The following is a 16,457-nucleotide window of genomic DNA, read 5'->3' as shown; positions in this document are numbered from 1 at the left end:
AGTAGGTAGGCGGCATTTTTCTGCACTCCCCAATTTTGTTTTTATACTGCCAATGCTGAAAGAAGACTGATTGGCCTTTCCTGCAAATTTGCACAATTCATATTTAAAAAGGGCTAGCGTCACGGTGCTAACTCCAACTTGTATTGCAATAGTAATAAGCAATATGACAACATGATTAATGTAGTATTATATTTGTTTATAATCAGAATAACACAGTGTCTGACAGGCTGTGTGCAATTTACTGCCGAGCCAAGCACCAGCAACATGAGGGAGATCAAATTTCAGTAAAAGTGGGTGGGGGGAAGCACAATATGTTTGTTTACTAGAAAGTTTATGTGTTTTTTGGGGAGACGAAACGAGACAAAAGGGCTCTCTCATCTTATCTCTCTCTCTCGGGAAAGTGTGCCATTATTCTGCCTTGCCTGTTTGTATAAACGTACAGTTGGGGGGCACTGCTGTTCTGCCTTTAAGCCGGCAGCTGAGGTAGTAACAAACATGAGTCTCATTATGTTTCTTTCATGTGCAGCTGCTGAGTCAAGGACGACACCTAGTGCTAAAATTTGGTACACTGGTCCGATATTTGGCTTAATATCAAACTGGTTTCAAAATGTTTCCACTGGCCCAACCCTAATATGCACTGCAAAAAGATGAATAGTGGAAACCACTTCAAGTAATCACACTTGTCTGGGTCGAATTAATAAATCTAAGCGTATGATTATTATATATTTTTTTCTATTTCGCTGGTAGATTACACCAAATAGATAACTGTGTATCTACTATATGAATATAAAGTAATGAAACAGGCAGCATTGCAATGTGCGAGTTTTATCGACTATGTTAAAATACAGTATAGCTGTTTCATTAGGTGATTGGGCATTATCAGGCCACATGATTATGTGCATTCATTTTCTGTCTGCATTACTAGCAGCCACGACTAACAGTTAAAAGCTTTGAGATGATTAAGTGTTTTTATTAAGAGAAAATTTATTTCTTTTTTTCCCTGTCATGATTTCAGTGTGCACACAACATTAGTGTCACATAGCCAGCTACAAGGTTACTTTGAGGCAAAGTATCATGGGAGTAAAGTTAGAAATAAATAGACTTGGGATAGTTTTAAATCTTTTTTAATGTGTTGTCATGTATGACAAAGCCCAATATTAAACTTTTAGCAGACTACTTGATTACTGTAATCGAACTATTGAAACAGCATTTCTATAGGAATGACTTTGTCCCAAACATTTGGATCCATATAAGCAGTTGATCCCCGTAACCTTGATCACTAAAGCGGTTTTTACTGTACAATGTAATCTTATATTTAGGTGTAAAACTCTTATTTTCATGTCATATTAATAAGCTCAGTCTAATTTTCTAAAGCTGTTGGTTGAGGGGAGCAAAAATTATGAAATTATCTCTCAGTGTTGCGGGATGATAACACTGATAATGTTTGACAGAAGGAGCTGTCAAAAAAATCAAAAATTAAAAGTGTTTCATCTTTGAAAGAGGAATATTTGATGAGGTGTATATTTTTACAGGTCAGGTCCGTTGTAAATGCCAGACAGAAAGACAGATGAAAAGATGGGTAAATGAGAGGCGACAGCAGTGTGTGCTGATGGGAGACACCTCCTTTGACCTCCTCGAGCTCTGTTTTGAATTCCAATCTATTTTGGGAAGCGGCAGTCATTTTTGCCAAAGACCTTCTCTTTCTTAATTCAAGTCTTTGATTTGATATATTTTATTCATGGCCCAGGGGGTACATTTTCTTTCCAACCTTGTGCTCGCAGGTGGAGCCTTTCATTGCGATGCCGGGGGAGCAGGTAGCTGTGAAGTATCTAGCTCAAGGTTGTTTTGGCAGGTACTGATGTGCTGGAGTTCAAACCATTGACACTGCAGAACAAAACTTTCAACCACTGGACCATGTGGACCTTACATGTAGTCAAAATAATGAAGTTTGACAGTTAACTTCCTGTAAAAGGAACCATGGAAGATTGATGGATGGAGAGGATGATTTATGAACAGATGAAAGATGTGCTGGCAGCTGGATGGTTAGAAGGATGGATGGATGGAAGGACAGAGGGATGGATGGATGGTTGGAGGGACGGATGGGGCTGATGATGGCAGCCTGCCATGTATCCAGGCACTGTTTTGACAACAAGAGCCTCGCCATGGCTTCCCTTTTGTCTTGCCTGTGTTTATTTTGCCACCTGCTATACTCTGGGGGGAATGGGGTCAGCTCAACAGGAGCAGGGCCCTGTCACACACACACACACACACACACACACACACACACACACACACACACACACACACACACACACCTCAGTAGGTTTGTGGGGAAGTATATGACACACACATGTACACAAAAAGGTCAGAGGTCATTGGGTCAATGGGTGCACATATGTGTTTTTGATAAACTCAGTGAGCGTCTGCTTCTATGGATGTGTGTGTGTGTCTGATTGATTGCACAGCTATTTTGTGTGCATTTGGTGGGTGGTGGAGTGAATTAGGTAGAATTCCATGGTCAGACGGAATGTTTAAGGTTCAGTAGCTCAGTGTCTCAGTTCAGAGGGCAGCTCAGGCAACTCCACTAAAACAAAGACCCAAAACACAGTCTGCTGCTGTGACAATATGGTAGTAAGCTGGACATGTTAATTTGCTTTGTACTTCTTCTGTGGACAAAATATGTAAAGAAAGGCGGGAGCTATGCAAATTTTGCCCTTTTTCTGCAGCAGTGAAGTCAAATGTTGAATGTTAATATGACAAGAAAAACCATCTCAAAACAAAAGGTAGTCAATTACAGCTGCAACTAATAATTATATCCATTGTCCATTAAACTGTTGATTATTATGGTGAAAAATATCTATCAGTGCTTCTCAGTTCTCAGTGGTTCACAGTTCAAAAGTATTACGTTCTACAAGAAACCAGAAAATATTCACATTTAAGAAGCTGAAATCTGAGAATTTTTACTTTTTTCTTTAAGAATTACTTAAACTGATTGATCAATTATCAGATTACTTGGTGATAAATTGAGTAGCTGACATCTAGTGTAAGTGACTAACCCTGTATCACCTGGTAAAATTGACTTGATTTCTTTCAAAAACATGGGAAGAAGGCAATTGACGAGAGGAGAAAGTACCCAAAAAATTTGCAAGAAATTAGTAAAAAGAGAAAATTAGGTAAAAAAAAATTTTTTTAAAACAAACAAACAAGGAAATGGAAAAAAAAGTGCATTATAAATTATAATAATTCTGAGCTGGAATTTTAAAAATGTGATAATAATAATAATAATAATAATTATTATTATTATTATTATAAATATAGTTTTTGTGGGACATTTTTTTAATCAAGTTGCTCATTGGCTTTTTTCCTATGTTTTTTTTCTAAAGAAATTGCACCTTGCTCAGGGTTCAAGGGTTCAAATACTTGCGAAAGGCATCTGAAAGCAGCACAAGAAAAGTAATGTCGCTCCAGGCTTCAAAGGGTTAATTGATTAGCCACTGCAGCTCTAGTAGCCATATGTGCGACCAGTGGAACATTAGTTGACTTTTTCAAAGTGACATATAAGTGTCAAGGAGTAGATGAATGAGAAAAAATCTTTGTTCTTTCATTTAGAGTTAGAACTCAGATAAGCATTTGTAGGACCAAACATTACGTCCAAACCAATTCTCTTCCCTATTTGATTTTCAAAATTGAATGAAATATTGAAAAAGAACAATTACAAAATAAACTTTATTTTGAAGAACAAAGCCAGGAACTTCTACAACAATGTTGTAATTGATGATAAAAAAACAACAAGTCCTGCAGTGTAGTCTGCTTTGAGTTAATTATGTTTTGAGGTAATGCCCTGACCTGGACTTATCTGTCTCTGGTTGGACACATTTTAGATGATGTTAAAATCAATTAAAAACAAAGCTCAGCTCAGTAATTTCACGCTATTCTGTCTTCCAACCAAATAAGACATCATCTCCTTTCAACAGCTGTATACTGTCACACTATGCACATCTGCCTAATGTTAGGGTAGGTGGTAAGTGTAGATAGGGCTGATTTGGGTGGGTTTGGAAGTGAAATGTGTGTTAGGTCTCTGTTTAGAGTTGGAATGATTGTTGGCTTCATTCAACAGCTGCTTCAGCTACAGTACACTGTAGCTCTGTTAAAGCCAGATGGAGACTGGACAACTGTGCTTTCAAATACCATTGCAGAAGTAGTTTCTGCACAGTATGTGAGGCGCACTGCATGAGATTTATAAAACATATATGATACATAGTTATCCACTGGTGTGTTGTAAATTTTTTAACCTGGTTTTGTGGGTAATCTGTGGTTTTCACTCATTGTCCATGTATTTTCTGTGTGTGTCTTCCAGTCAGGTCTGATCCGTGTGTCTCAGGAGGAGTATCTGATTGCCCCGCTACCCCAACACCTGGCTCAGCAACACAACTACAGCGCCCCTGAGGGTCACCATCCGCATGTAGTCTACAAACGCTCAGCAGAACACATCGTCCACAGAAGATCGAGCAGCCCAGAGAACACTGCTTCTTCCACACCTGACAACCCGTACCTCCACCATCACCAGCAGCAGCAGCATCACCATGACTACCAGCATGGAAAGCTGCAGAGGCAACACTTCTGCGGACGCCGCAAGCAATGTATGTAAGGGAACCTAATATTCCTTTTATTTCACCATCTAATAAGTGTGTATTTATGTTGAGGAAGTGATGTAATGGTTTATTGAGTTGTCAGTTCATGCACTCTTCAGCCATATTATACATACCAACAAGTCTTAGGTCTGCAGACATGACTGCTGTGTAGGATGTAAATCAGACAGACCAGCATTTTTAGCCACAACACTCATTTGCTATTTTATCATGTCCTTTAAAACACCACAAACATTAAAGAGTTTACAGAGGTTTCCCTGAAGTGCACACCATGAATTAACACGTGGTAAACATGCATGCGACCGCAACATGCATAATTCAGATAATTATTCACAGCACTATTAACTCTTAAGTATGCAAATACAACATTATGATTTTATTTTAAAAATGCATTATAGTGTGAGGAGAACTGAAGAGAGTTCCCTGAGGTGCTGGTAGCTCCATGTTCCTTTGCTATTATGAATTTATGATGTAATCTATCAAAGCAACAACCTAATATAAAGGTAATAATCATATAGGAATATAGGAGGGACTGAAGGGAGTTCACCCTGGTGCTCAGGATGCAACTGTTTACTGAACAATAGTATACAGTAGCATACAGTGTAGGATCTTACTGGTTTACATTGAAACCAAAGGCTGTAGTTTTTGACTTGTTATTGACTTTCTTGTCTCAGTATAAACTTTATTTGGCCGTCCATATACCAAAAAAGGACGATTCTATTTAGATTCTGTTGTGCCAGGGTAAAGAAAAGCAGTTTGCCCATTATGACACACTACATATTAGCCTGAGGACTCTGTAACATAAAGCATTGTCACAGCATTATTGCATATTATCAGCACTCCATAACATGAAATGTTAATTTAATATTTTATAGAGTGGTTAACCCTAAACCACTGCAGTCTCTAGATATGTCTGCATTCATTATGAAGATTAATGTCTGTATTAAATGTTTTTGAGTGCACTGTGTCCATTGTATTCAGCCTAAGGCTACTGAACCCTCAGGCTGGTTCACAGTTTTATCTACCCTTCTAGTGGTGAGAGGTAGGAAGCAGCGTGGGGAGTGAATTTCCTGTCCTTTCAACACCAGAGCCTGTACTCTTATCACCTGGCACGAGCCAGGAAAAAGACAGTTCAGTCATTTGACCCTCACTGCCAAGTTCTCTCTCTCTCTCTCTTGCTCTGTCTGTATCGTTCTCCCTCCCTCTGTCTCTCCTCCCTTCCGTCCTTCCCTTTTTACCCTCCTAGACGCTCCCAAGCCTCCCGCTGAGGAGCGTTTCATCATGCCCGATGAGTTTGCGATACCTGAGGCAGACGGGCCAGGAAGGGCAAAGAGATCGCCCATTAACTCCAACAGGGTGGGGGGCCTGAATGTGGAGACCCTGGTGGTGGCAGACAGGAAGATGCTGGAGAAACATGGCAGGGACAACGTCACCACCTATGTCCTCACCGTCATGAATATGGTGAGGGTGGGAGAAGGGAGGGGAAAGAGAGGAGGAAATAGCATGTAACATAAATCTGTTGTACTGCTCTATTGCTCTTATTGTTCATTTATGTAACGTAGGAGAGTCAATAGAACGGTACAACCACTGGCACTTTATGCCAAAGTGGCAAATGGTGAGTCAGCAGAAGTTACACAGGCTACCTAAATGCTAAAACTGATTAAGCAGAAGTTTTGTCTAAATTAATATTCTTAATAAATTTGATGTCAAAATTTGGAGGGAAGGTTAGTAAGCTACAAGTCTGTTTCAAGTTTTTTCAAGTTGAAAAGGCATGTGAAAATGGACAAAGAAACATTGATCGGCAAGCCCAACAGCATTTTTCCCTTCGCTGTACAGTGCTTTGGTAACTTTCCAAGGACAGTTGCAGTATTCACTTCTTTACTGTTAACACTGTTTCCAGTACAAAGTAGCCCACTAATGTCTTCTTTCTGTCATCAAAACTGATGTAACGCTGAAAACACACGAAGCAGTGTCAAAGTGTCGTTCGCTGCAATAATAACATTCTTCTGTGGCTGAGAGGCGTGTAAATGTGTTTCAGGTGGGAAGAAATTCTTTGTAACATAGGTCAACAGGCCACAGGAGTCACAGGACTTTGTTAAGTGATTGGTTGTGTGTATTCTCTGGCCACTATCTGTAGCTAAAAGTTTAACTATCCCCAACTTTTAATTTAGCAGAGTGTAACAGCTGTGGCTCAGAGTGGCCCCTGCAGCTTTCCATAGACCTTGCATGGCAGCTTGCTGCAGGCCGCACTTCACCACTGCTTGGTGTGTTTTCAGCATATGAGCTTAAAGAGTATGACCTTTACCGTCCATATTTTTGGGTGCAAGAAATGTTCATAATCTAGGAAGTGGAGTCTCTTCTGCTTTTCTATCTGTAAGCTAGCCCGGATAAGAACATTACATTGTATTTCTCCACATAAAATCAGTGCAATCAGAAAACCATAGCTATTAGATTTGACATGTGGGATATTTCTGCTTAAACTGTTTCCTACTCTTTACAGGTTTCCAGTCTTTTCAAAGATGGCACCATTGGGACAGACATCAACATAGTGGTGGTTAGCTTGTTGCTACTGGAACAGGACCCAGTGAGTGGATTCAGACTATAGTTCTGCAAATTTGTATTGTTTTGCACTGGGCACTGGTGACTGGTAGCTCTGTATCTGTAATTTTTCCCCTTCATTCCCAGTTGGGCTTGACCATCAATCACCATGCTGACCAGTCCCTCAACAGTTTCTGTCAGTGGCAGTCAGGTCTGGTGGGGAAAGGTGGTAAACGGCATGACCACGCGGTTCTCCTCACCGGACTGGACATCTGTTCCTGGAAGAATGAGCCCTGTGACACCCTGGGTGAGACTGTGCTCAGCTACCCTTTACAAGCCAAACATCCTATTTTTTTTTTTACCAAGTGGAAAGCAGCAGTTGATAGTGTGGAGTATGACGAAGGTTTTAGGAGATGTGCGAGCTGTCTTCCGTGGTGACAACCAAGAATCCACTGCATGACATAAATGTTGTAATTTTTGGCATGTAGACAGGTGTAGAGGTGATACTGTGGGTGCAGACATTACAAGAAGGAGTGAAGGAAGTTTGACAGGTGCAAGCAGAAGAGACTGTAAGTGAAGAATGGTACCACTGTGACCGAAAGCTCCATTTTATTGGAGCGTTTTTACAATATCTTAAAGCCAGGCATGTGTGACTTTTTTGGCATTTTGCCTTTCTTGGATTGTGACTGCGTAGATGCAGACAGGAAACATCAGAGAGGGTATAACATGCAAACACGCTGCTTGGCCAGAAATGCAAACATGACCTTGATTAACTGTCACTTGAAGGGAGCTTATCAAAAAGTATCCTGCCAGAGGGACACAGTACAATTACATCTCGGCAGCACTGAAGGGGAAAACAGTTCATCACTCTCCAGTGACTTTGTATTGCATGAAAGTGCCTCCTTTTCAGTTCTGTCTCCTATAGCAAACAACAGAAAAATGCCTAAAAGCTTAAAGAATACAGAACTAAGTTTTTACGAACTTCTGAACCTAGAACTGAGCCTTTAAGAAGACATATATGGATGCGGATGTGAGATTAGTTGGCACTGAGTTTTAAGGAGAGACCAAATAAGTGACCGATATAAAAAAAAGAGGTAACCACCCGAACATTTTCACTAGCCTCCATGCTGCTTTCTACTGTTTACTAACTTGTTTTTGAGCATCGTTATGATGCTGAACATGACAGATCAGTGGCTCGTTTCAGCAGATTTTCCTGTGTTTAAAAAACCTGCATTTACATGCTAATTTCTGTAAGATAGAAGATAAGCAAGGTAAGGAGGAGGGACACTGCGATAGACAATTTTGTTTTTCAACTTTGTTAATATACCTTTTCCTCTTTGGTAGATGGATGCTAAAATAATCCTCTAACATGCTGAAATCTAACGTTTGTAGCTAGTTACAGGCATTTAGTTAGTGTGTCATGCCCTGGTTGCAAATCCTGTCGCCTATTGTTTTACCCTCTGGTGTGCATGGTTTTCAGTGACATGTTGCGCTTGGTCTCTAAGGTAGTCTATCATCTGTCATAATTTTATATGAGAAATCTGTGTGAAAAACAACAAATGTGCAAAACACCTGGGTCTGAATAAGCAAGGTGAAAAATCTGCAACAGTGTAACAAATGAAGTGACCAGTGATGCACTTTAGGGTGAGTTTTTTTCAGTGTACCTATACATCTTGAGGCCTGTAGGTACAAAAGGCAGCTGGAACAACATCAACGTAGCCAACTAAGCTTGACTAATATCATAATCATATTGCTTTCACACCACTAATTGTTAGTAATCTCAGGACAGCACTTTATCTCATTCACTGCATGGGTAAAAAAGGTGAAAGGTGACTCACATTCTGAATTATTTATTAAATTTATGTAACTTCCGTATTTATGTATGTTCTTCCAGGCTCACAGGCTCATTCATCAGCCACATATTGATGTTTCTACTGTACATGTTCTTATATTTTTGGGTCCATTGGGAGAAACTGCTGCCAAAAAAGACAGTGAGAAAAAACAGTAACCACAGGATATTTTCATCAGCTTGTTCAGTAAATCTTTTTCCTAATGCTGTCGGTCTGCCATCAGCAGTTGTCCTCCTCTAAACTGATTGGCTTTCAAAGTCTAGGAACAAACTTAAGTAAAGTTGTCCAGGGCTTGTGAGATTGCTCTTTGCAGCTGGTGTGAAATCCCCTTTTATGCAAGCATACATGTGCGCAATATGCAAATATGACAGACAGTTGCTGCCTGCCAAATTTGTCAGGTTTCAACGGAAAGAATGTGATCAGTTACACCACAGAGACAGAGAAAATGATTTTATGTTACAGACATGAGGTTTTATTATTATTTTATTATCCTTACCTTACCTCACTGCCTCGCCTTGCCTTACCATACCCTACCTTACCTTACCTTACCTTATTTGTCTTTTTTCTCTTTCCCTCTGCAGGTTTTGCCCCCATTAGTGGAATGTGCAGCAAGTACAGGAGTTGTACCATCAATGAGGATACAGGACTGGGCTTGGCCTTCACCATTGCTCACGAGTCTGGACACAAGTATGTTTTAACAAAAACTGCATCACAGCAAGCTTTACAAGTCACACAGTTTCTGAACTCCACAATAGACCACACAGACTTAAAGAGATGAAACCATGTCAGACTGGAGTGTTACTTTAGACCCAGTCACTATATTGGCTCTGTGTTGTGAGTGGATGTAATGAATCTATATTTAATGAAATAAATGTGGTCTGATTTAAAGAAACAAATATACTCTGAAATGAGAGCATTACGTTAGAGCACTACCTCATCCAACCCGTGACACTTTATGAGAGAATAATGGAAACTGCCTCAGGCCACATGGCCCTGTGTTTGTGTTTATACGTTTCCTATGAGATAGGAGGACCTTTATTTTTGATATTTTTTTGATTTCATGTTGTGGTTAAACTCTTCTGTCTGTCTGGCATGCTCTCAACACAACATAGGGACAACGTGTTGTTTTTACTTCACCCAGGTGATAATATGTCAGAATATTTATTAGCCGCAATACCCTAATGAATTTTGCCAGCTCCATAGAAGGCATGCCCAGAAACAACTTGACTCAAGAGCTAATACTGTTAATCATTGACAAATTCAAGAAAAAAGTAATTACTAAACACATGGTGCAGCAATGAATAAGTAAAGAAGAAATCTTAGCTACGCACATTAGCAAGCATATTGATTTTCTGATAACTCCAACAAGCTGTAGTTTCATGATTTTATAGTGTTGCATGAAAATGGTGGGTAAACAATGACATCAGTTTGATCATCACAAGGACAATTGTCATTTTCTTTTTCTTAAAGGTGTTCTATGTGAACTTAAGACTGAAGAGTTGTCTGAACATGGTTTTCAATTAGGAGGTAGCTGAGCTGGTGGTTCGTAGCCAATGGTGCTAACTCCATAATCAGTGTTAATCAACGGCAGCAGTGTTGACAGAGCTAATGGTGTTAACCAGAGAGGCACCCGAGGTTGGGCGCTATGCTTCCATGATGAAGCTGTCCCAGTATCAGTTGTAACTGCTGGATGAGTGCAGTGCAAAGTTGCTACGCTGAGCTAGCCAGTGGGATACGCGTGGACTAACATGCACGTGTGACTAGGCCGGCTTACCTCAACAAACCACAGAAACTTTAAACTTTAAAGTCACTTGTTTATTTTCATTTCTTTCTAGTTTTGGGATGATCCATGATGGTGAGGGGAATCCATGTCGCAAGACAGAAGGCAACATTATGTCTCCCACTCTGGCTGGAAACAACGGGGTCTTCTTCTGGTCCACCTGCAGTCGACAGTACCTCAGCCGCTTCCTTGGGTAGGCCTAGATGCCTTGTGCAAGTGCACCAACACTGTCACATTTGCCAGTCAGTTGTCGTTGCTCGCTTTTTGACTGACATAGGTGGTTTGTTGTGCTCACCAGAACAGCCCAGGCATCCTGTCTGATTGACGAGCCCAAGCAGATCGGTCAGTACAAGTATCCTGAACAGCTTCCTGGGCAGCTGTATGATGCAGACACACAGTGCAAGTGGCAGTTTGGCTCCAAGGCCAAACTTTGCAGCCTTGATTTTGTCAAGGTGAGATATTCATTTTATAAATTTTTATCATGGGTTAAACAATGAAACATTTTTTATATTTACAGTGGATTAGGCTACATGACTAAATATATGTGACAAGGTTCACTCTTGACAAACCCACAGATAATTATCATCTGCCCCAGTAGAACTCTTAAGCTCGATGCAGCTCTCTAGCATCTTTAAGCACATTGTTTAGTTTTAGTGGCCGCATTTTTTTGGTTCACTCTCACTGCTCTCAGTGTTGTTTTTGGCAAAAATGCTAAAAAATATCCACTATATTCTGCTTCCCCAGCACCAAACGACAGAGACAGAAATAGTGACTAGCTGGTGAATGAAGTGGGGCGTTTAGCAGCTAAAGAGCCAGATATTTCCCTCAGGAGTTGGCGAAGAACAAAACAGAGATAAAAGGAGCAAAAATATTGGACATACATTTATCAGGTGGTCAGAAATACTCCAACTTCCAAGTCAGAGTCCTAGTGTTGTTTTATATCTGCTGGATGTGCCGAATTGCAACTGTTTGCTAACAATCAATCAATCATACCAACTTAAAAGGCGATGATATATCTGTGTTTAACTGGGGTGTTCTCTTGACAGTATCTGTAAGTTTCTTTTTTTGATAAAGTTCTGACTAAAATTGCAGCATGTTGTACAAACCAGAAAATACATTATACACTAAAGCAGGAAGAGTAAGGAAAGGAGAAAGGATCAGTCCTACAATAGATCATTAAACTAACCTTGTGTATTGCAGTTACAAAGAACCAAATCTATCGAAGCTGAATAGTCGTGGTTTTACATAGACCCCAACATTCCTAAATGCATTCCATAAACTGAATGGGAATCCCCAGCCTTGCCCCCCTTCACAAAGCCTTGTGGTCTTGGTATAAGCCTTTATAATGGATGCATTCAGAGATTTTGATTCACATGTAAATGCTGTTTAAAATACTACGGGGTATCCTCTCCAGGGCTGTAATTGCTGGGAAATCGACTTTGCCAAATGGTATATATGTCGGATTAGCCCACGTGACATCGCCTTGGCTATTCACCACTTCTCTAAATCCGGGCTATGTTTCCCTAACAGAAGATCAAATACTACATCTGCATTTCTTAGACCTGTGTGCAAGTCGGTGGGTGGTGAATTAACCTATACACTGATTAACAGTGGATTTAGGGCTGCCTTTCACACTTTTTTTTTGTCCCCGATGGGATCATGTAAAATAATTTTAGCATGCCGGTATGGCTGTCAACCACCTGCTTGGCATCAGAGAATGGGGGAAAAGACTTAAACACACATACACACACATGCACACACACGTAATGACACACACACACACACACACACACACACACACACATGCACACATGCACACACACACACACACATTTACTTTGGTCACTTTTGGGGAAATTTCATAGACTTACATTCATTTCCTGGAGTCTAACCCCTAACACTAACCACTACTTTCCTAACCCTCACCCATCCCTAACCCTAATCTAAGCCTAACCTTTACCACTGACTCAAAAATGAGCTTTTTTCCAACTGGGGACACAGCTTTTGTCCCCAATTGGACAAGCCGTCCTCAATTAACTGGTCTTTAGTCTGAAATGTGTAACCAAAGGTAGCCTAAGTCATTGCCACACACACAAACACCGATGCACATACACACTTGAGCAGTCTCTGCTACTCCTACTCTCCCTCCTTTCTGGTTTCTCTCTCGTTGCCAGTTGCTGTTGGGCGGGTTGCCAGACTCTGCCGCCTGTCTTTCGACCCCAGCTCTCCCTCTGTGCTCACTCGCTCGCTCTGTCTCTGTATTGTTGGGTCAGATGACACATACAATTATATCCCGTTTCATTAAAGAAGTACAGTGATTAGATTTGACACCATGGCTTTGTGGAGAAGCTTATCCCCGGTTATCAGGGTGGTGGGGGCTTATTGACCAGCGTGATGGTGGTCCTGGCAGGAAGCAGGTGCTGTTGGGTCAAGGGAGAGGAGAGAGGGGAGAGGGGAGGAACACGATGCCAAAAGGCCATCAGTCTGCGGTCATAAGAAAACCGATGATGGTAAAAAAAAAGACCATGTCTGACAGACATCTCATCCTGTGTGTGTATGTGTGTGTTTGACTTATTTGACAGGACATCTGCAAGTCGCTGTGGTGTCATCGCACAGGGCACCGATGCGAGACCAAGTTCATGCCTGCTGCAGAAGGCACCAGCTGTGGTCCTGACATGGTGAGGAAATGATTTCTTGTTCCTGTGAAGAATCGCAGCAGCCAGTCACTCATTCTGTTGCCTGAAAATTTTATTCACTTTACTAATTAGACACCATGCATACATTTCTAAAAGTGATAAAGGGACAAGCATGTGCCTGACAGTGTCTCATTTGGATGCATAATATAATTATGTTTTGCGTATAACAGGCTATCATTCCTATTCACAGTGTTGGAATCAGCTCATACTGATGTTCGGCCAATGAATCGGTGCATCCATAGTTTAGTCATCAATAAATGTAAATGCAATGTTGACATAATCAAAGAATTCAAACAATTATGTTACATTTTGGAACAACTTGTTATATTATAAGATAACTGCCATCAAAAATTAACTTTATACATTACAGCGTTACCTTCTAAGAGATGTAACTTGTGAGAGTATCTTTTCATTACCTCCTAGTTTCATCTGGGAGATGGTCGAGTAGTGAGCTCACTGCACTGTGTGTATCTAATAAATAAACAAAAGAAGCTCACGAAAGGAAAGTTTTCCCTTATAAAACAGAACAAAACAACTGTAAACCAATCCAAGGTTCTCCCTTTCACCAAACTGAGACTAGCTTAATTGCCTTGTGAACTCATTGTAAAACACCTCATTCAAACTTAGTCTCTCCACTGTTCCAGCAGTCACCAACTCTGGTTTGGTTGAAATAAACCCTTAATTCACCAAGTCAGATGTGAAAATGTGCTTCATGTACATGCTGTTTATCCCTGCGGTCTCTCCCCATTGTCTCCGTCTGCCTCTCAGCTGACTGCTGAACAGCTGCCTGCTGAGCAGCGGTCTCGCTCATTCTTTGGAGGCAGCTACAGTACATCATGTTTCAACAATCATCCAATTAATGGCAACAAAAAACATGGCAAAATGGTCATATTTTAAAAGTAAAAGGTTGTATTTTTGAAAAAGTAACCTATAAACTGATGACTTGGATTACAAAACTAACAAGTTCCATTACTCATTAGGACTTTTACCACCAACTGCCTGTTGCTAATGATAATATTGCACTTACTAAGTTATTTGCTGAGATGTGAGAATTGTGTGATATCCCTAAACTGAAATCAGATGAGCAAGAAAGTTTTAAAGGAAAAGTTTAACATTTGGTAAAAATGCCTACTTGCAGAAAGTTAGATGAGAAGATTGATACCACTCTAGAGTGGTATCAATCTTCTCATCTAACTCTTGGCAAGGCAGAGTATAATCTTATTTCCCCAAATGCAAAACATATTGCATACTTATTTAAATGAGGGAAAACCCTAAATTCACTACCAAACTGTCTTTTTAAATCACAGTTTATGGACACACTTCCTAATTCAACTTCGATGTAATGTGTTTGTTGTAACTGTAAGTGTAATGACAGATTTTTACTGACATTTCAGGTGGTTTAGATAAATCAGACTTTGTTGTTGTGGTGCGATGGTGTTCCCTCATGATGGTAATTACTTTAGTGAGTAAAATCTTGTGATAACTCATAGAAATAATACCCTATTGATATAAGAGACAAGTGTCATAAATCATAATCTTCCTTTTAGTTAAAGCACTCTCAGTTTCCTGAGCCAATGTAAATCCTTGCTTATAAAGGCAGAGGAGACAGCTCAAACTGGATTCTTTTATTTGGAATTTATTAAAAGTCAATTACTAATATCAATCAAAACTTAGTTCTGTATTCATTCCTGCTGCTCACACATGCATGTACCTGCAGAAGCATTTTTGCTCCTTCCAGCTGGACACAGAACGGCCATACCTCCTCACATATCGAAAGATGATATTTAGAAAGAGAGAGAGGTGGTGATGTGTGTGAGTGCAGGGTTTGGCTCGGATCGGCCCAGGTGTGGTGCACGTGTATGAGTATGTGTGTGTTTGCGCGTGTGTGTTTTGGCTGTAGATTGAGAGTGTGGGTGTCCAGGTGTGGTGCTGGGCATTTCTCCAAACCAGGAAACTCAGGCAAGAAGCCCAGGCCAATGCTCAAGTTCTGATAAGAAAGCTATTTCTGTGTCTTTTGTTCCTCATTAATATCCTCCTCTCTTTGTTTCCTCCAGTGGTGTCGAAGGGGTCAGTGTGTAAAATACGGGGAGCACGGTCCTAGGGCGGTCCATGGTCAGTGGTCAGCCTGGTCACAGTGGTCTGACTGCTCGAGAACCTGCGGAGGAGGTGTCATGTACAGGGAGCGCTCCTGCAACAGCCCGAGGTATACACACTTGCACACACTCACATAATCTTCAAATTCATCACCTCCTTTTTAATGTTATTAACTAGCCAAACAGATGACAAAATGATTCATGTTGTCATGCGGCTGCCTCTACTATGAAAATCTGAGTTGCAGTTTGGGCCAGAAAGCAATTCTTGAAAGCCTCGTGTCCCAAAATCCTTCCTTTCTGAACACCTGAAAGCGCTGCCTGCCAGGTAGCTGTCAGCACAGACAAGCACACACATACTCTACACGCACACACACATACACATGCGCCTGATAACGGCTCTCATCAGTCAGGCTGACAGTCCAGACAGACAGACAATCTCTCCCCGTGCTCCAGACGAGGAAAACCTTCTAATAGCATGCTCTTTTCTCTGAAAGCTGCCAAGACAGTCAGCAAACGTCCCCCATTGCCGCTCACTCACACAAACATAATTCTGCAGACCCAGATCCCACAGTGCATATCTCTGTGTTAGCACAGGGCTCTGTGCATGTCATTACAGGCACGTGAGAGATCCTTAGTTTTAATGTTGTGTTTCATAAGAGATGTACAGTCCCTTATTGTTATTCCCCTGAACACTCGGGAGATTTATTACATGTTCTTGAGTGTTTATTTCACTTTCATACAATAGATTTATTGTTGTTGTGTCACAATGGTGCGATCAGCTAATTGATTGTCTCAGCCTGCAGTTAGTTAGCAAGCCCCCACAACACTGGCCCTTTAAATGTAACACAGGA

The 16,457-nt window shown here is 40.8% G+C and overlaps 1 protein-coding gene across 1 annotated transcript in view; it reads left to right on the top strand.

The window, feature by feature from the left end:
* The window catches only part of adamts18 (ADAM metallopeptidase with thrombospondin type 1 motif, 18), an 80,343-nt gene that overhangs the window by 15,865 nt on the left and 48,021 nt on the right, over window positions 1–16,457 (top strand). Inside the window, exons 4-12 of the mRNA XM_049592795.1 lie at window positions 4,358–4,640; window positions 5,896–6,110; window positions 7,150–7,233; window positions 7,335–7,494; window positions 9,619–9,724; window positions 10,873–11,010; window positions 11,116–11,269; window positions 13,400–13,495; window positions 15,568–15,716. Of these exons, the coding sequence (XP_049448752.1) occupies window positions 4,358–4,640; window positions 5,896–6,110; window positions 7,150–7,233; window positions 7,335–7,494; window positions 9,619–9,724; window positions 10,873–11,010; window positions 11,116–11,269; window positions 13,400–13,495; window positions 15,568–15,716 (1,385 nt within the window). The remainder of the gene's footprint in view (window positions 1–4,357; window positions 4,641–5,895; window positions 6,111–7,149; window positions 7,234–7,334; window positions 7,495–9,618; window positions 9,725–10,872; window positions 11,011–11,115; window positions 11,270–13,399; window positions 13,496–15,567; window positions 15,717–16,457) is intronic.

The sequence above is a fragment of the Epinephelus fuscoguttatus genome, linkage group LG2, assembly GCF_011397635.1.
Source record: "Epinephelus fuscoguttatus linkage group LG2, E.fuscoguttatus.final_Chr_v1".
Classification (NCBI taxonomy): Eukaryota; Metazoa; Chordata; class Actinopteri; order Perciformes; family Serranidae; genus Epinephelus; species Epinephelus fuscoguttatus.
Note: the sequence above shows the minus strand (reverse complement) of the source record. Positions and strands in the feature narration are given on the sequence as shown.